Below are 19,239 nucleotides of genomic sequence, written 5' to 3'. Positions count from 1 at the left end.
CTGTAACAGCCACCCTAGCTAATAGTAATCAGTATCTTATTCTAATTTGCTTTTTTCTTTTCTTTCTTTCTTTCTTTTTTTTTTTTCTTTTTTTTGAGACATGTAGACCATGTAAACCAGACTGGGCTGGTACTCAGAGAGATCCACCTGTCTCAGCCCCCTAGGATTAAAGACTTTCTCCATCACACCTATTTTTTGAGAGAAGGTCTCATTAAATCCTGAGTTCACTAATTTGGCTCTACTAGCTAGCCAGCAAAGCTCCCAGGATCCTCCTGTCTCTGCCCCTCTCAGCACTAGGATTACAGGTGTGTACTGACACACGTGGGTTTTTATTTATGTGCTGGGGACTGAACTCAGGACCTCCTGCTTATGCGGTAAATAAACACTTTACCAATCAGGCCTTTGTGTATCTAAGTGTGGCTATTCACACAAAGGCATGAGTACCCAAGGAGGCCAGAGGCATCAGGTCCCTCTGGAACTAGACTGACACGTGATTGTCAGCTACCAGTGTGGGTAATGGGAACCAAATTCAGGTCCTCTGTACCTTTAACCACTGAACTATCTCTCCAGCCACATTTTGACCTAAATTTTCTTTTCTTGGTTTTTTGAGACAGGGTTCCTCTGTGTAATAGCCCTGGCTGTCCTAGACTCACTTTGTAGACTAGGCTGTCGTTAAACTCATGACAATCCGCCTGCCTCTGACTCCCAAGTGCTGGGATTAAAGGCGTGCACCATCACCTAGCTTAAAATCTAAAGAAAAAAAAAATAATTAACCAAAAACATTTAGGGGGGCTGGAGAGGTGGCTCAGAGGTTAAGAACACTAGCTGTTCTCCCAAAGGTCCTGAGTTTAACTCCCAGCAACCACATGGTGGCTCACAGCCATCTATAATGAGATCTGGTACCCTCTTCCCGAGTGCAGAAAGAAGGCTGTATAAATAAAAAATAAAACTTAAAAAAAAAAAAAAAAAAAAAAGGAGGTCAGCCAGCTTTAAAAAAAAAAACATTTAGGGGCTAGAGAGTTGGCTCAGCGGTTAAGAGCACTGGCTGCTCTTCCAGAGGTCCTGAGTTCAATTCCCAACAACCACATGGTGGCTTACAACCATTGTAACAGAATCTGAATCCCTCTTCTGCTGTGCATGTCAACAAAGCACTCCTATATATAAAATAAATAAATAAATCTAAAAAAAACTTTTAAATGGGGGCTGGGGAAACGGCTCAGCAGCTGGAAGCACCGACTATTCTTCCAGAGGTCCCAGGTTCAGTTCTCAGCACCCACAGATTGTCTGCAACTCCAGTTCCAGGAAACCAGACACCCTCACACAGGCACATACACAGGCAAAACACCAATTAAAAAATTAATTTAAAATGTTGTGGATATAAACATGTTTTTGTTTTATTCCCAGGTTTGGGAATTGGGGCTGATTCAGAGAGTCCATAGCAGCAGACTATTTGCCTTGTGCAGGGTCTGAGAGGTGCAGGGTCTGAGGGGAGCTCTTTTGCCAACTGGGGACTCTGGAGCCAGAGCCCAGAAAACGTGGAGGAGCTCTGAGAAAGAACAAGGCTGCTGCTGCTGCTTCCCCGCTGCAGCTCCTGGTTGCTGTTGATGAAGTGAGACGAGAAGTTGGAGATCTGAAAGGAGGATTGGACTGGCTCCAAGGAACCTGATGACCCTAACCAGCTAAGAGAACTGTGCCCCTTTCCCACTAATCCTTTCTCTCTCCTACCTGGTGTTGGGGTATTGGAAGGGATTGGGGTAAAGTAGGGAGAAATATATAAGAAATGTAAATAAAAGAGTTTTTAAAAAGTACAACATTAAAATTAAATTAAAATTTAACGTGGTGGCACATGCCTTTAGAAGAAAGAAGAAGAACTAGAAGAAGAGGAAAAACAAAAACAAAACAAAAAACCAAAGAGAGAATTCCAATGAGGAAACAGGTTTGGGCAGAAAAGTTCAATTTTGGATCCTGTAAGACTAAAGACCCCTGTGATATATCCAATTGGAGAGCTCAAACAGGCAAGTGGACTCCTATTTTTTTGATTCAGAGAAAGAACTAAATGAAGGTTCAATGTGGGCTACTGTTCCTCAGTGTTCCTGAACTATACAGAAAAACTATGCCCTATGGAAAGGGCATAGACCTGAGGGACCTGGCTTTTGTCCTCCTCCCAATTCTGTCACCAAGCACCCTCTCTCTACTGTCTGCTGTTTAAACAGGATCTCTGCAGTCCAGGTTGGCTTAAAACTTCTTAAACATTACAATCTAAAATGACCTTGAACTCCTGATCTTCCAGCCTCTACCTCCCAGGTGCTGGGATTACAGATTTGTGCCATCACAAGCAATTTTATAAGGGTAACCCAGGGCTTCATGGATGCACCTTACAAACCGAGCTATATTCCCAGGCTCCCGGAAGCCTTTCCATGGAAGCCAAATTAGAAACATGCATGTAAAATCACCATCTCCCATCCACACATGCTCACTGCAGCTTTCTTCACAACAGTCAAGACAAAGAATCAAGCAAGGTGTCCATTGACACTTTGGAGAAAGAAACTGTGGTACATAGTGTCCGTGGACGTATCAAACACACACACACACACACACATGATGAAATATTCTGCTTTCAGGAAAAAAGCAGCTGTTGGTGAGAGTATTTGCCTTCAGGCCTGATGAGCTGAGTTCAATCCCTGGTAACCATAAAGTGGAAGGAGAGAATTCCCATAAACTGTCCCTTGTCCTCCATGTGTGTGCTATGGCATACAAACACACAAACACAAAATAATAGAAGGAGGAGGAGAAGGAGGGGATGATGACGATTTGGGGCTGGGAAGATGGCCCAATCTGTAAAGAGCCTTGTCCTGTAAGCAAGAGGATCTGAATTTAGACCCCAAGCATTCAAGTTAAAAGCCTGGACCTCAAAGTGGAGCATGGGGCACATGCTTTAATCCTAACATTTGGGAGGCAGCGACAGATTTATCTCTGTGAGTTTGAGGCTACCCTGGTCTACAGAGAAAGTTCCAAGACAGCCAGGGCTACATAGACCCTGCCTTAAAAAAAAAAAAAAAAAAAAAAAAAAAAAAAGGAAAAAAAAAACCTTAGGTAAAAAAAAAAAAAAAAAAAAAAAAAAAAAAAGTGTAATAGAGGCTTTAGGTGTTTTGTGGGTATTTCTACACCCACTCTGACTTCAGCCACATCTTCAGGGAGCTTTCTGAGCAGGGTGACCACAACTTTCCTAAAGACTCCTGAGTGGCCCTGGTTTTCTGCCCTAGAGCACTGTTTCTAGAACATTCAGCCCTTGGGCAAGGCAGTCCAGAAGTATAAAGAGCATTCGTTGATAGTGCCTTTTTCTTTCCTTTGTTTTCCCCTTAATACAGGACCTCAGGCACCGCCAACTGACCTTGAACTCCACAAGAAGCTGAAGTTGGCCTTAACCTCCTGACTCTCCTCCCTCCACCTCCCAAGTGCTAGCACTACAGGTCTGCACCACCATGCCTAGCTGGTGGGCCTTAATTTTCATCCAGTGAACCCCCCAGCATATACTGTCACAACTGCCACAGTCCAGGAGTAGATAACAGAAACCTTAAGTACATCTGTCACACACTCATACACACACACACACACACACACACACACACACACCGGCACCTTGACCAGCACTTGAGATTAAGTGAACTCCACATCGCCTGCTTTAACCTTCTGATCCTCTTGGTGTTTAACCCGCTAAGGAGCAACACAGGGGCATCTGATACTTAAAAGGAGGAAAAGGAAATCGAGCTCTCTCGGTCCTAGGCCTCAATGCCAAGTCCAGGGAAGGAGGGGGTGGCTGAGGAGAGAGTGAAGAGCCTGGAGAGCTGACATGAACCCCTAGGCTCTACCTGAAGTTAAAACAGCTAGTTCAGAGACTGAAACAAAACACCTCCAGACACAGGTAAGAGGTTCAGCGTGCAACTAATGCTGCGCAGGCGCAAGAAAGCAAGCCTGGCTTTGAGGTTCGAACCGGCCTCCACACACTGTGGCAGCAGGGACAGCGCGGTCACACAGCCCTCAATGCCTCTTCCCGAACGAGGTCCACAGCCTTTCAGGAAATGCCCCGGAGGCCCCCTTTTTAGTCATTGGCCTCTCTTCTTTCCCGGTCCAGGACAGGGCGGAGCCTAGAAAGCCGGAGGCTGGAGCGGGCCAGGCGGGTGGACCGAAGGGACGCCATGCCTGTCAGGTTCTCACCTCTTTGTCTGCCGCCTTCTCCTCAACACCTAGAAGCGCGTACAGGTCCATTTGTAAGAGCTCTTTGGCCACCGCCATGGTTCCGGCCTAAACCGAGTTGGCACTACAACTCCCAGGAGTCTGAGCGAGCGCGCGGCAACGAGAGGGTGGGTGTGGGCGGTTCTAACTCCGAGCCGGCTCAACAGCGCGCTAAGACCCCTGGGAATCGGTGTGTTCCGGTTCGGGTTTGACTGACTGTGAAGGAGCGCGCCTCGGAGGATGAACTACGACTCCCAGCATTCCCCACTCCGCTGCCGCCGGGCGTATTACTGAGTGGGGAGAGTCAGAATTCCCCGCGCTGGGACGCAGTTGGACGGCATAGGTGGGCGTGTAGGGCCTGGGCTGCACAGCCTGAGGGTCTGAGAGGCCTGTTGGTGAGAGGCTATCCCGCCGATCCTGCGGCGCCGAGATGGAAAGCAGGTGCTACGGCTGCGCTGTCAAGTTCACCCTCTTCAAGAAGGAGGCGAGTGTTCTCCCAGAGAACTGGAGGGCCACGGGAGGACGCGGGGCGAAGGGAAGAGCACTGGACTTGTAGGCCAAATACATACCCAGTTTGACGGATTCTTTCCAGTAGTGTGGTTTTGATCAAGTAACCCAGTTAATATTTCTGTAAAGTGGGCCTGATGCCCATTCAGTGAGATGGCCCTACGGGTAAAAAGCACTTGCTTGCTAACCCTGATGACCTCAGTTCGAATGCCAGGACCCACATGGTGGAAGGAGAGAACTCCCACAAGTTATTCTCTGATCTCCGCACAGATGCCATGACATGCACTTGTCTACACGCATACACTCCCAAAGAAATAATGTAGTTAAAAAATTTTTTGAGTGGCTTTGATGAGGTGCTGGAGCTGAAAGTACCTTGTAATTTATAAAGAAATTATAAAGTGTACTGCTGTCAGTTTCCAAACGGTATGCTTTTTTGTTTTTGTTTTTGTTAACACTTGAAGCTATTGTTACCACCCTATCCTGAGCCAAACCTCCCACCATCTCTGCCAGAACAGAGAAGGCATGGGTTCTGCACTCCGTCTGACTCTCTTTGTTGACTAGCCAGTGCCCTGACACACGGGCCCTTGTTTGTCTTTGTACTACACCCCCAAGGTAAGACAGTGAAAATGGTAGAAAGCATGTGAACTTTGCCTGAAAGTTTTATCCGATTTGAGCAAGATTCTGGAAACCAAGGAATTGCTGTACCCCGTGTACCTCTCTCTGCCTGGACCCTAGGGATCCAAATCCTCTTCCTTCCTCCAAAATCTGGTCACAACTTCTTCTTCCTGTGAGTGTTTAGAGAGTCTCATAAAAGAGCCAACGGGGCTGGGTGAGAGATGGATCCTCCTGTTTCATGTCTTTTACAGTATGGCTGTAAGAACTGTGGCCGGGCCTTCTGTAATGGCTGTCTTAGCTTCACTGCTCTGGTTCCTCGGGCTGGCAACACTCAACAGAAAGTCTGCAAGCAGTGCCACACAGGCCTGACCAGGTGAGAGAGTGACATGGGCAAGGGTTCAGACAGGCATGACAGCCTCTGGCCAGGCCTGCAGCCTTCTGCTCCCTGGCCAGGGATCAGCCTGGGAAGTATTGGCGGTTGAAAGCATTGATGGGTGGAAGGGAAGGATTGCTGACACCAGTGTCCTTTCTTTAGAGGGTCTTCTGACAATGCCTCCAAGTGGTCGCCGCCTCTGAACTATAAGAAGTAAGTACTGAAAAGAAGACAGGTCTTCCTTCCTGTTCTCCAGATCAAATGGGTGCAGATTAGAGAGCATGCCCACCTCCAGGCTCCGGGCTTCCCTCTTGGATCCTGAAAGCAGCTCAGTCTGTTCTCGGAAAAGGCATTTGGGAGCTCTTTCCCCGTCAGGCATACCCTACAGCTACTCAGCTGGGTTGGGACACAGAATATGGCCTCTAGAGGCCCAGATTGATTTGAATGGGTACCATCAGTCTTCCCTTTTGCCTCATCCTACCAGGCGTGTGGCAGCCTTGGAGGCCAAGAAAAAGCCCAGTACTTCTCAGAGCCAGGGCCTGACCCACCAAGACCAAGCCATTGCTGAGCGCCTAGCCCGGCTCCGTCAGGAAAACAAACCCAGTGAGTGTGATGGTGGGTCAGGGGACCTAAAAGACTCAAGAGCCAGGCTGAGGACTGCCTGAGCTTCCTCTGCCCTTACAAACCCTCTCCTTGCCAAATGCAGAGTCAATACCCTCCCAAGCAGAGATAGAGGCACGGCTAGCTGCACTGAAGGATGAAGTCCAGGGCCCCATCCCTTCCACACAGGAGATGGAGGATCGGCTTGCAGCCTTACAGGGCAGAGTCCCACCTTCTCACACCGTGAGGCCGGTGAGTGTGATGGCTTGGGAGAGAAGGGTTTCCTAGGGCAAGCTCCCTACAGAAGCCCAGATACATGTCTGATCGTGTGCTTTGCAGGAGTTGGTAAAGCCTTCCACTCCTACCTCCTGAGCCTTAGGCCTGCTCCCAAGCCAAAGACCAAGTACCAAGCAGCAGGCCTGAGTGTATCAGCAAAAAGTGGATACTCAGCCCTGTGGGGACCTTCCAGACCTACTCACCTATGTGGACTTGAATTCACCCCTTCCCCTGGGCTTTGAACAGTCTTCAGCATCCACCGCTGACTCAGACCTCTCCTGGACTCCTGGTGTGCCCTTCCACACACCCCTATTCCCCACTGAGGTTCCCTCCTCTGCACAGGCACACCAGGCACCCGATGCCAGGACCCAGGCCCAGCAGACACAGGATCTGCTGACACAGCTGGAAGCTGAGGTGGCTATTGATGAAAGCTGGGAACGAAGGGGCCCAGGTAACCTGTCCACTTGGCTTCTCCCAAGTCATGTCCTGCCTCTTCTGCCTATCCCTGGGGAGGTGACACAAGTCACAGGATTGGTCAACACTAAAGAGCTTCTGTTTATGAGTGTTTGCACTGGCTCTAGAATCAAAGGGTGAATTTCAGTTCTCCCACCTACATGAGTTTCTTCACCTATCTAAATCTTTCTCATCTGTAAACTCAAGCTCTGTGTGCTAGAATCCTATCTCCTGGGAGAAGTCATGAGGAGTAAATGAATAATACAGTTAGTGCTTGGGACTTTAACCCTGGCTCATAATAAGTACTTAGTAGCTATGTCTGCAGCGATGACACTGATAATAAGGAAGAGGCTTAAATTAAAGGAGTTAGGGTTCAGTCACCTCCTTGTACCAGCCACATTTAACCATTCACTACCCACACGAGCTCGTGGAATACATCACGGACAGCCTAAGTCTAGGACATGCTAGGCAGCGCTCCTGATGACATCATAGAGGATCCTTGGATAGTGATATATGAAGGCTCCAGAGCAGTAGCTCCAACTAGAGATGATTTTTCCGTTTAGGGCACTTTTGGAAATGTTTATAGACCTTTTCGTCTCATGGCTCACAGGTACTACTGGCATCTGCTAGGTGAAGGACAGGAATGCTGCTAAGCACGCTACCCTGCAGCTGCCAGCTCCCCACCCTAAAAAGAATCACCCCCTCAAATGTGTCAGTAGAACCAAGGTTAACAAACGGCCGTATAGACACAGTCTCCATGAATAGCTTCAATAATCTGACCTATGAACTACTGTTCTATATATATCTGAAGAACTAGACTTGGTAAGCTTAGGGAAGGTGGCCATGGTCACACAGCCCTTAACTGGCAAGGATGAACCTTCAACATAAAGCTATTTTTGTTTTTGTTTGTTATTTTATGAGACAGGGCCTCATGTAGCCCAGGCTGGCCTCAAATTTTCCATGACCACAAACTCCTGATTTTCCTGTTCTCACCTTCCAAATGCTGTCATTACAGGAGTATAAGGTCATGCCTGACTTGTGTCATAACCACAACCACTCTAATAAAATTTCTTCCTTCCCGCTATCAAGACTGCTCCTTCCTTCATGACCTCTCCCTAAAGAAAATGCTAATTCCAGCCCTGGAAGACAGGATTGGCCAAATCTTAACCTCCCGTATCTTGATCCTTTAAAGCAGTGATTCTCAAGCTTTAGGATACACTCTATATTAACTAGGTGGATGAAGGGTATTGAAAAAGACACAACTAAAATTACTAGTTTTACCATGTATGATGGTATACACACATAATTCGAGAAATTGTGAGGCAGAGGCAGGAGGATCAAGAGTTCTAAGCCAGCCTAAATTCTATAGCAAACCCTCATCTTTAAAACAAAATTAAAAAAAAAAAAAGCTAATTATTTTTTATTTGGAAAATGGAAGAAATGGTAATTTTGGTTATTTTATTTTTTCCAAACAGGGTTTCTCTATGTAGCCCTGGCTGTCTGTAGAACAGGATGGCCTCAAACTCAGAGACCAGCCTGCCTCTGGCTCCCGAGTTGATGGCATTAAAGGCGTGTGCCGCCACCACCTGGTGTAGTTCTGTTTATAACATAAGCCTAGTAATGAGCAAAAATTAATAATGTATAATGAAAAAAATAGTTGAGAAATGGCTTTAGTGGCTTCTGGAATGAGATCTTGGAATTCTTCTGCCTCCCTAACTGCATTACCCCTTCCAGCGGCCCCCCTCCAGAATGACCTCAACAAGGGAGGTACAAAGGACCAGAGCACAAATTCCCAGGGGCAGGCCAGCCAGTCCCTGGAGGAAAAGAAGAGTAAGCTGCTGGCTGAGGCAGCAGTTGAGCTACGGGAGGAGAACAGCAGGCAGGAACGGATCCTGGCTCTGGCCAAAAGGTTGGCTATGCTGCAGGGACAGGACCCCAACAGAGGTAAAGACTCTAGCCACCCTCCTTAGTCAGCCCCTGTGGCCAAGGCCCGCCATAGAATACACTTTTCCTGACAGTGCTAAAGTAGATACTAAGGGTCCCTGTGCCAAAGAATATGCTATGCAGAGCCATGAGACATGATGGGGCAGAGCAGAGAATGAGAACTCTGAGGCAGCCATAATGGGGCAGTGGAACAGCAGTCTCTTCAGGTGCTAATGTGTCTAATGCTGCCTTCCACTCCCAGGGCTGATGGTCCAGCCTTGCAGGGTTGGGCTAGGGAGGCACATCAGCCTGATTCTCAACTCTGAAATAAGTGCCCCCCGGGAAGCAACAGTTCTAAAAGGCAAGAGGAAAGCCATTTGGTGAAATCTCTCACCTCACTCCTTCCTCTGTTCCTGCCCCCTCATTCAAGTGACCCTCCAGGACTATCGCCTCCCAGACAGTGATGAGGAGGAGGATGAAGAGACAGCCATCCAGAGAGTCATACAGCAGGTAGCCTTGCCGCCCACCCCGTCACCCTTGGCCTGCCTCTGCCTCATTGCTCATTGTTGCAGCAGCTGCAACAGTGGTCTCATTCACAGGCCTCTGCTCCACATGAGGCTGTATAAGCTCTCATTCCACAGCTCCCCTTCTGGCTGGGGCCCTTCTTCCTGCTGATAGGAATTGTGCAGTCATGGGCAGGAGGTGAAGTGTGTAGAGCTGAGGAGCTAAGGCCATAAAACACAGAAATGCTGGGAGGGAAGCCTGGACCTTGAGCAGGAAGTAGTGCCCTTCCTCCCTGTTCACAGCTCACTGAGGAAGCTGCCCTGGATGAGGCAAGCGGCTTTAACATCCCTGTGGAACCAGCTCCCAGACCCAGGGCCCAACCCTGCAGCACAGAGACTGAGGTGAGAGAGGCCTCCCACAGGCCTCATCCCCACACCTCCCACAGCCGGCCTGCCACCTGGCCTGCTGCTCCATCTGTACTCTACTTCCCCCATTCCTTCCTTTCTCTAAACCCCCTCCTCTGCTTCCTGGGCCCCAGGCTGAGGAAGAAGAGCTCCCCTGGTGCTGTATCTGCAATGAGGATGCTACGCTGCGCTGTGCTGGCTGTGATGGAGACCTCTACTGTGCCTGGTGCTTCCGGTGGGTGCTGGGAGAATGTTCTGAGAGAAAATGATCCTGGTGTGAGTGTTGCCAAGATCTCTGCCATTCACCCCTTTGCTCCGCAGGGAGGGCCACGATAATTTCGATCTTAAAGAGCATCAGACTTCTGCCTACCACCCCCGACCTCCTGGCCGAGAACACTGAGGAACACCTGGATGATCCCCGGAGGTGGCAGTGCCACAGGCAGCCAGCAGGCTGGGGTAGCCAGCTGGGCCCAGTCTCAGGGCATCAGTGGGATAGCAGATCCCACTCTTCTGATGGAAAGCACACCCTTTTGGGAGCTTCATTATCCCTGGAAGGAAGAAGTCCACTGAAAGATAATGACTCTTAGAGAAGCCAGATGAAAGGAGGAATCAGGGCCCTTCTCTGAGAGGCTGGCTCACACTGATATTATGGAAAAGACCAGACTGTACCTAGAATGAGGCCCAGCCATGGCCTATACTGGATCTAATAAAATATGTTATTGAGTCATTAACCTCAGATGTTTCTTTTCCAATGCTAGAGATTGACTAAACCTAGAGCCTTGAACATGCCAGAAAAAAAGGACTCTACCACTGAGCTACATCCCTAGCTTCAAAACCTTTTTGTTTTGTGTGTTTGTTTCTTGCATTACAGTGGCTCGAACCCATGTCCTCTTACATGTCAAGCATGTGCTCTGCCACTGACCTATGCCTCCAGGAGCTCAACACCATCTACATCTAGAACCCTGTGGCCCCTGAGCCCGAGGCATGAGAGAGGTACTAATAAGAGTAGGTTAGAAATAGACTCCTGTGGCATTCGTGAAAGTCTTGAGCTATCCTGTAAGAGCCTAGCAAGGAAAGTCCCACATCCTGGTGACCTCTGTGAACTGTGCCTTCTACTCAGCACAGCTCAGCTTGGCCATAAGAGCCTTCCATGTTGGATTTCTGTCTCTCTAGCACTTAAACAAGAATGTAGGAACAATGTAGACATACCCTGCTTCCAGCCTCACAAAGGACTGACCTGGCAGTCTACCTCAAAGGTCCAATGTCTGTCTTCCTACAACTTGCTTTAACCTCTGGCACTCCCTTTCACCCCTCTGCACATCCTCTGCTTCTTTCCTTCCTGCCCTGGACAGGAGCCAATCCAAGAAGAGAGTGCCATCTCTGCTGCCCTGAGAGGAGGAGGGTCAACCTCAATGGATGTGTCAGATTCAATGAGGGGTTTCCTATTGCTTCCTCTGCAGGAATCAACCTTGTCTTCATCAGTTAGGCTCCTCTTGTTGATGCCAGGATGTGGTATGCTTTGACCACACGGCCTCTAGGCCTCACTATTCCAGTGTCTTCAAAGCAAGCTGTGATCTCCATCTTTGGCTTCACAGCACCTGTTGGCATGAGGGCTGGGATGATGGTGGTGAATGGATGACTAGATGATGTGGTATAGCCAAGAGACATAGAATGTTGGTCTTCCAGATATCACTTCCCCTCACCCATCCCCCAGCACACATACGCACCACACTGTGGCAGGATATTTGATCCCATGGTGAACTCTCAGATTGTGAACTGTAAAAACCTGTTTCTAGTTGTGGAGTGGCTCAGCCCTAGCACACCCCTTTAATCCAAGAACTTTCTGTTTATTGTAAACAGGTGGTTATGTTGTGGCTCAACCCTAGCACTTACTGTTAATCCAAAAGCTTTCTGAAAACAAATAAAGTTAACCCAAAGTCAAGAGGCAGAGCAAGTAACCAGCTGACAGGGATTAAACAGAAAGGAGGAACTTCATGGAGAAGAAGAGCAGGCTCTGGGCTTTTTCCTTCTGGGACTTGAGCTGAGTAGAAAGGCTTTTTCCTCCTGGGACGTTGGCTGAGTAGGAAGGCCAGCTGGGTACTTCCTCTGCCTTTCTGAGATAGCAGGTTTTCACCCCAGCTTCTGGCTCCTGAGTCTTTACTGGTAAAATTGAATCATGGTGATTTTACTGTTTTAAAAACAACACCACACTCCATTTAGCTGGGCTCCTAAAGGTTTTATCCTGGCCAACAAGGAAAGTTCTAGGCAATAGCCACAACTGACTCCCAGAGAGCCCAGCTGTAGCTGCACACACTCTTGGGCTATACAAGTGTCTCTGTCTTCTGCATCCCTTGTCTGTAAGGTCTGAAGACCTTAAAGCCGGTATCCAGGTCAGGGCTGTATATCCTGGTCAGTATCCTGTGTATCCTGGAAGTGCTGAGGCTACAGAAGACGGTCTCTCCAGGATTATTTCAAAGGCCTGCTGAGTCTCCGAAGCTTCTTGAGTTGACTGAGCAGCTCAGAGATAAAAGGCTGAAGGAGGAAGAGCAGTGGCATCAAGACAGGAAATCACAGTCACTGTGCTGCCTTCCTTCATCTGTCTTCAAACTATCTCCCAGGTCCAGAGAAGAAAAGAATGATCAAGGGCCAAGCTTTCCTCTCTTCCTATTTTTTTTTTCTTTCATGAGACAGGGTTTCTCTGTGTAGCTTTAGCTGTCCTGGACTCACTTTGTAGACCAGGCCAGCTTCAAACTCACAGAGATCCAGCTCCCTCTGCCTCCCAGAGTGCTGGGATTGCAGGCGTGCATCACCATGCCTGCCTAAGCTTTCCTCTTAAATGCTCCTCTTTATTCATCATAGGCACCCCGTTAGGCCTCCTCCTAAAGCAGTAGCAGAATATACCTTACCTCTCTGTCACCGGGGCAGTCTTGGAGAATGGCCTGGGTAAAAGAGAACAAGGTGAACTGAGCCATGCTACTTTCCCATCAGGCCCCCAAGAACCCTCTCCTATAAACCAGTTCTTTGCAGCTGGCAGTTATGTTGGTTGGATAGAGTGTGGCACTAATAGTTGGTACTTTTCATGTTTCCCAAGGAAGCAGGCCCTAGGCTCCCAGCCAAGCCTCCAGTCCCCAGCTTCCCATCTTACCTCCAACTGAGTCCTCTGCTCTTCTGTGGACAGATCCATGAGAGCTTCCAGATCAATCTCGGGTTCAGAAGGATCTTCTTGACCCTGGTTGAGAGTAACAGAGGGATGTGACAGCCTGGCGCTGGAATGGCAGTCACTGTCAGGGACTCCCCCATCTCTACCTTCGTCTCCTGCTGACCTCCATATTGATCCTCCTGCTCAGCTTACCCAGAATGACCACTGATTTTCCTATCCAGTAAATATTTACTAGACACCTCCCATGCTCTACACAAAAGTGTCAAGAGTTATTCCCAAAGAGTGGCTTCCCATGTGCCTGCAATCTCAGTACTCAGGCTGAGGAAAGACGATCATGAGTTCCAGACCAACCTAGACTTCATAGTGAGAACTTGTCTCCAAAAAGGAAGAGGAATAGATAGATAGATCTGGGGAGATGGCTCAGCAGTTAAGAGCTGCTCTTCCAGAGGACCTGAATTAGGTTCCCAGCACCGCATGGAGGCTCACAGCTGTCAGCCTCTCCAGTTCTCGGGTTTCCTGCACCTTTTTCTGGCCTCCCTGAGTACCTGGCATTTGGAGAACAGATATAAATGCAGGTGAAACCCCTGTACATACAAAATAATGACATATATGATAATCCCAACACCAAGGAGGCAGAGGCAGGTGGGTGTCTGTGAGTTCAAGAATGGCTGACCTGATGGACACAGTGAGTTCTAGGCCGGCCAGATCTATGTAGAGAGACCAGTCTCAAAAAAAAAAAAAAAAAAAAAGCTGTCAATGAGTCAATGCACATGGAATGTTCAGCATAAGCTGATCTACAGAGAAAGTAGATCTGTTTGTCCTGAGGCTGAAACGGTCACGTTAGGAATGTGATGTGACCGCTACTGCATTAGGGCCTGGAGGGGGATGAAATCACCTAACGTTAGTTTGTGGAAACAGTTGCACACGCCCAGGAGATACAGAGCACCACCGCACTGCACACGTTAAAATGTGAGTCAACTAGCTGGGCACGGTAGCACGTGACTTTAATCCCAGCATGTGGAGGCAGAGGTAGGCAGATCTCTGTGTGTTTGAAATCAGCCTGATCTACATGGCAAGTACCAGGCCAGACAGGGCTACATAATGAGACCCTGTCCCCAAAACAAACGAATAAATTGTGCAGTATGTAAATCATAGTAAAAATCATGAGAAAGCTCCTTCCAGAAGTTACAGTCATGAACCACTGAGATGGGCCAGTGGCTAATGGTGCCTCACATGAAGCTTAACGATGTCGGGATCTCACAGGAGAGAATAAGCTGAAGCTGTCCTCTGAGCGCCACGTGCACACTGTAGCCCACACTCCAACGATAAAGTTAAACTTCAGAAAACTGAAAATGTCCCAATCCGCCCCATGTGTCTCTGTGAGCTGGAGGCCATCCTGCTCTAAGAGCAAGCTCCAGGACAGCCAGGACTGCACAGAAGCCTGCCTCAAAACAAAACGAGAACAGTTACAGTCCCTGGGAGATGGCTCAGCAGGACAGCATCTTCCAGAGGAGCTGAGTTTGGCTGCCAGCACGCATGTCCTCACACCCATAACTGCAGCTCCAGGGGAGTCTGACCCTTAGCTCCTCGGGCCTCTCCACTCACATGCCCATGTCCACACACCCACAGTCAGTGGTGTGACATTTTATAAAGGGCAAAATATACCCACTATATTCATATGGTCATTGTTAAAGGGCAAAGGAACCCTCAACTACCTTCAAACTCTTTCTACTAACTGTTAACACTTGGGGGCTTTTGCCCTTTTGTTTATTTATTTGTTTGTTTGCTGTTTTTTGAGACAGGGTTTCTCTGTATAGCTTGGCTGTCCTGGACTTGCTTTGTAGACCAGGCTGGCCTCGAACTCGCAGTGATCAGCCTGCCTCTGCCTCCCTGAATGCTGGGATTAAAGTCTGTCCCATACCCCTAAGCTCTAGACTTTCCCCCTTTATTTCTTTCATCTATGGCTCATCTCATTCAACACTCGTGCACGTTACGCCTGTTTATGAAAGGCCTGGTACCCTGGCAGTGGTGGCCCACGCCTTTGATCTTAGCACTGAAGAGGTAGACGCAAGCAAATCGCTGTGAGTCTGAAACCACCCTGGTCTACAACACTAGTTCCAGGATAACCAGGGCTACACAGAGAAACCCTGTTTTGAAAGATAGATGATAGATAGATAGATAGATAGATAGATAGATAGATAGATAGAAAGAAATATAGGTGTTCTGTGTATCAAAGATGATGATGAGTCTTGGGATCATAGCAGCAAGACAGACAGACAGCATGATCCTGCCATTGAAAAACCTAAAGTGGAAGAGCAGTTGCCATAGGTGGTGACAGACAAATGAATAGATGAGGGACCTCAGGAGTATATGGGAAGGAAAGGTTACCAAGCCAGAATTCCAGAAGATCCTGAAAGCAGTCTCTGAAACCTGGAGCATAAGAAGTAGCCAGGTACTGGGTAGTTTGCCTGGAAGAGTGCTTGCCTAGCATTCAGAAAGCCCTGAGTTCAGTCCCCAGGAACAGCATAAACTCAGCATCTACTTGTAATCCCAACACAGGGGAGGCAGAGACATGAGATCACCCTTGGATACTAAACCTGAGATGAGACTTCCTAAACAAACAGACTTCATCAAATCTGATACTTAGGGTCAGGAGCAAGTGGCAAGCACTAGATTATTGTCATAAATTGGTTCACTAAAAAATCGAAAAAAAAAAAAATACAGTCAGATGTGATGGCACACACATGTGGTCTCAGCACCTGGGAATGGGAGGCAGAAGAATTGGTAAAAGCTTTAGGCTAGCCCCGGCTACATGACAAGTAACAAGATAGCCATGGTTACACAGCAAAATCCTCATCAAACAAACAAACAAGCAAAAGCCCACACAGGCCAGTCTTGGTAGCACACATTTTTGATCCCAGCACTCAAAAGGCAGAGCCAGGCTGAACTTTCTGGGTTCAAGGCCAGCTTGGTCTACGTATTGAATTCTAGGTTAGCCAGTGCTACACAGTGAGATCCTGTCTTGAGGGAGTGGGGAGAGGCTCAGCAGAGAAAGGCGTTTGCCACAGAACACTGATTATTTGAATTTGATCCCCTGATCCCACAGTGGGAGGAGAAACCCAATTCTCTGAAAGCTGTCCTCTGATCTCACACGTGCATGATGACACAAGCGTGCACACACTCAGACACAAATCACACATACACAGGCACACACAATAATAAATAAAATAATTTGGGAAAAATAAAAACAGCAATGGTGGAACATGCCTGTAATCCCAGCACTCAAGAGTCAAGACAAGAAGATGAGGGGGAAAAAAAGACAAAATAACAAAAGAAGAAGAAGAAGAAGAAGAGGAGGAGGAGGAGGAGGAGGAGGAGGAGGAGAGCCTAAACTCAGCCATCTCTCCAGTCTCATAAAAATTAATTTAAAAAAGAGTAGCAATCTCCTGAGGAATGACACCTGAAGCTGACCTACAGCCTGCCCATGAGCAGACACACAAACGCACACATACACAACAGCACCAATAATAATAAATTAACATTAGAAAAAATGTCAAGCAAGGTGATACATACCTGTCATCCCAACACTTGGGCTAAAACAAGAAACCAGCCTGAGCTACATCATGAATTTCAGGCTAGTCTAGGCTACAGAAGGAGATACTGTCTCAAACAAACAAACAAAACAACAACAACAACAACACAAAACCAGAGCAGTCTGGAGAATTTAGCAAGACCCTATCTCAAAAACAGAAGTAAAAGACTGGACAGAGGAGTGGCCAGGAATGTGTGCAGGCTCTGGGTTCACCCCAAATACCTCATAAACCAGGCAAGGGGACCCAGGCCTGTAATCCAGCACCCAGGAGCTACATAAGAATGAAAGGAGAGAGCCAACTCCATAAAGTTCTCTCCTAAACACTGTGCCACAACTCATCTCTCATGTATGTACACACATTTACACAATTTTTTAAAATGTTTGTAAGTTTATAAAAAGACTCCTGACCCTCAAACCATTATACACATTTATGTGTTTCGTACATGTCAAACATGGTTGACGCTACAGTAAAATGTTGATAATAAAGGTTGTATCATAGTCCCAACTTTTTTTCTCCCCAATCCCCTCGTGCCTAGTGCCAGCCTCTTGCACGTGTTAAATACATGGTTCTACCCCTGAGTTCCTCCCTCGGCCCCTCACAGATGCTTTAATTCCCAGAGAATGCCAACCCCACTGAAGATGAGCAGGCATGGTAAGCTATGACATTGTTACAAGTGGTGGCTTCCTGCCAGCTGTTGCTTGATTTGAACCCTTACGGAATCTTCATTTGACACCCAGACCTTGAAGACTAGCAATGGAGCACAGCCCAGATGAATGAAGGATGTGTGCTTCGTTGACAATACTTGTTTTGCTTTTTGAGACAGGATCTCACTCTACAGAAAATACTGGTCTCAAACTCAGAAATCTGTCTGTCTGCCTCTGCTTGAGTGCTGGGATTAAAGGCATGCACCGCCATACCCAGCTGACAATACTTTTTAAAAATTATTATCGTTGTATGAGGGGGCTGGGTGAGTGTGCCACGGTCAGAGGACAACTTTGTAGAGTTGGTGTTCTCCTTTCACCTTTACACGGGTGCAAGGGATCAAACTCATGTTTATCAGGCTTGTGGCAATCGCCTTTACCTGCTGAGTCATCTCAGTGGCCCCAACAACACTTTTGTGTATTTGGTGGTACTCAGAATTGAACCCAAGGTCTCACACAAGCTGGGGCAAGTGCCCTACAATGAGCTATATTCCCAGCTCTTTGGTGTCTTCTTTTATTTCAAGATTAGGGTCTCGCTAAATTGCCCAAGCTAGCCTTGAACCTACGGTACTCAGTCTCCTCAGTAGCTGAGTTTACAGGCCTGTGCCACTAGCTCTGGCAACCGCCCTTTTTGAAGAGTTAAAAATGTAAGAGACCGTTGCTTTAAAATGTCGCTGTCTCAACAGGAATGTGTTCCAGCTGTTACCAGGAAAATCCAGTATCATGGAATTACAAGACAGAACAGTTCAGTCAACGGTGTCCCTTGCTGATATGTACATTAGATTTAACCCTCATGCAGTGGTTAGCAGGTTGATTTCAGGGGACTGAGTGGTATGTGGAATGGGAAAGGCCTCTAAGAATCTAGTGTGGACAAACCCTTTAAGGGGCCTGACGTGAAGAAGTTAAAAAAAAAAAAATAGAGGATAAAAATAGTGTAGGTAGCCAGTTGTAAAACAGGGGTCTCCTCATTCAGTCCCAGCCTGGAAGCCAAATCCTCAGGCTACTTCTGGAGAGAAGAAGCTTCAGGGATCCCCAGACTGTTGAATCCCCAGATTTAGTTCCCCACAGACCCCAGGCCTGGCTACACACCCAGGGGAACACTGGTCCTCTGAGGAAGGAAGGTTGCGTGTCATTAAACTAGACAAGGGGTACATCCCTGAAATCATCCCCAATGACGCAGCAGGGCAAGGTGAGCAGGACAGAGCCATGGAGGCTGAGGGGCGCTACGAAGGCTGAACTGGAGCTGGGTGAGCTCAGAGTGACCTTGACCTCTGTCTGGATGCCCAGCCACCTGCAGCTTCCCAGGCACTTTGTTGCTTCCTGCTGGCACCTTTGGACAACTGCCACGGAAACTGCAGGCCAGTTTATGCCAGTCATTGCCTGGGAGCGGTCCTCCCGGCGTCACGGGCACATTACGGCCTCCCCTCCTCCACCTTTGCCTTGTAAAATAAAGTTGTTTGGCTGCTGCCTTCCGCTGTTGGTTGGCAGGACTCGCTCTGAGGTGTCTGAAATGTGAGGCTTTCCATCCGAGTGTGCAGGGAACGCTTTGCCACATGGGAACTTTGCCACAGTGGGGAGGCGCTGGAAGTAGCAGGGTAGGGCAGCTGGTGGCACCCTGCAAAGCCAGAACAGACGGGGACCACGGAAGTTCGCCTCTCCAGCTCCTACCTCTGAGGCACCTCTCTACCCGATACAAGCAGGCTGAGGACCGCAAGAGCAACGTGTGCACTACACAGTCAGGGGATATAGTGCCCTGCACGACTGACCAGGCCCCATCCATCATCCTCCCCCACTCCCACAGGGTGCAGGGCAGCTGACAAGCCTCACAGACCCCGACACGGGGGGTCGGGAGGAAGGAAGGAAGGAAGGAAGGAAGGAAGGAAGGAAGGAAGGAAGG

General features: G+C 48.2%; 3 protein-coding genes across 3 annotated transcripts in view; 1 reads left to right on the top strand and 2 right to left on the bottom strand.

The window, feature by feature from the left end:
- Dnajc17 (DnaJ heat shock protein family (Hsp40) member C17) overlaps positions 1-4,366 on the bottom strand; it is a 30,833-nt gene extending 26,467 nt beyond the window's left edge. The window contains exon 1 of the mRNA XM_055596351.1: positions 4,216-4,366. Coding sequence (XP_055452326.1) covers positions 4,216-4,293 — 78 coding nt within the window. The 5' untranslated portion in view covers positions 4,294-4,366. The remainder of the gene's footprint in view (positions 1-4,215) is intronic.
- Positions 4,367-4,480: 114 nt separating this feature from the next.
- On the top strand, positions 4,481-10,619 carry Zfyve19 (zinc finger FYVE-type containing 19). Its single transcript, XM_055596240.1, has 11 exons — positions 4,481-4,717; positions 5,607-5,728; positions 5,891-5,941; positions 6,213-6,331; positions 6,435-6,580; positions 6,947-7,055; positions 8,792-9,001; positions 9,411-9,490; positions 9,787-9,885; positions 10,023-10,123; positions 10,210-10,619. Exons 1-11 carry the CDS (start codon positions 4,664-4,666, stop codon positions 10,286-10,288), a joined length of 1,170 nt encoding a protein of 389 aa, XP_055452215.1. The 5' UTR covers positions 4,481-4,663; the 3' UTR covers positions 10,289-10,619.
- Positions 10,620-12,103: 1,484 nt separating this feature from the next.
- Ppp1r14d (protein phosphatase 1 regulatory inhibitor subunit 14D) overlaps positions 12,104-19,239 on the bottom strand; it is a 9,056-nt gene continuing 1,920 nt past the window's right edge. Inside the window, exons 2-4 of the mRNA XM_055596117.1 lie at positions 13,034-13,117; positions 12,795-12,827; positions 12,104-12,420 (exon numbers count right to left, since the gene is read on the bottom strand). Of these exons, the coding sequence (XP_055452092.1) occupies positions 12,355-12,420; positions 12,795-12,827; positions 13,034-13,117 (183 nt within the window). The 3' untranslated portion in view covers positions 12,104-12,354. The remainder of the gene's footprint in view (positions 12,421-12,794; positions 12,828-13,033; positions 13,118-19,239) is intronic.

The sequence above is a fragment of the Psammomys obesus genome, unplaced genomic scaffold (assembly GCF_907164565.1).
Source record: "Psammomys obesus unplaced genomic scaffold, mPsaObe1.curated_primary_1811, whole genome shotgun sequence".
Classification (NCBI taxonomy): Eukaryota; Metazoa; Chordata; class Mammalia; order Rodentia; family Muridae; genus Psammomys; species Psammomys obesus.
The sequence above is the reverse complement of the archived record's forward strand: the minus strand, read 5'-3'. Positions and strand labels throughout refer to the sequence as shown.

Bases quoted from the DNA above. Each gene is read 5' to 3' on its own strand.
- Zfyve19 (XM_055596240.1), top strand. From the start codon at position 4,664: ATGGAAAGCAGGTGCTACGGCTGCGCTGTCAAGTTCACCCTCTTCAAG. The intron at 5,729-5,890 runs GTGAGAGAGTGA...TCCTTTCTTTAG, and splicing joins TGCCACACAGGCCTGACCAG to AGGGTCTTCTGACAATGCCT. The intron at 9,002-9,410 runs GTAAAGACTCTA...CCCTCATTCAAG, and splicing joins GGGACAGGACCCCAACAGAG to TGACCCTCCAGGACTATCGC.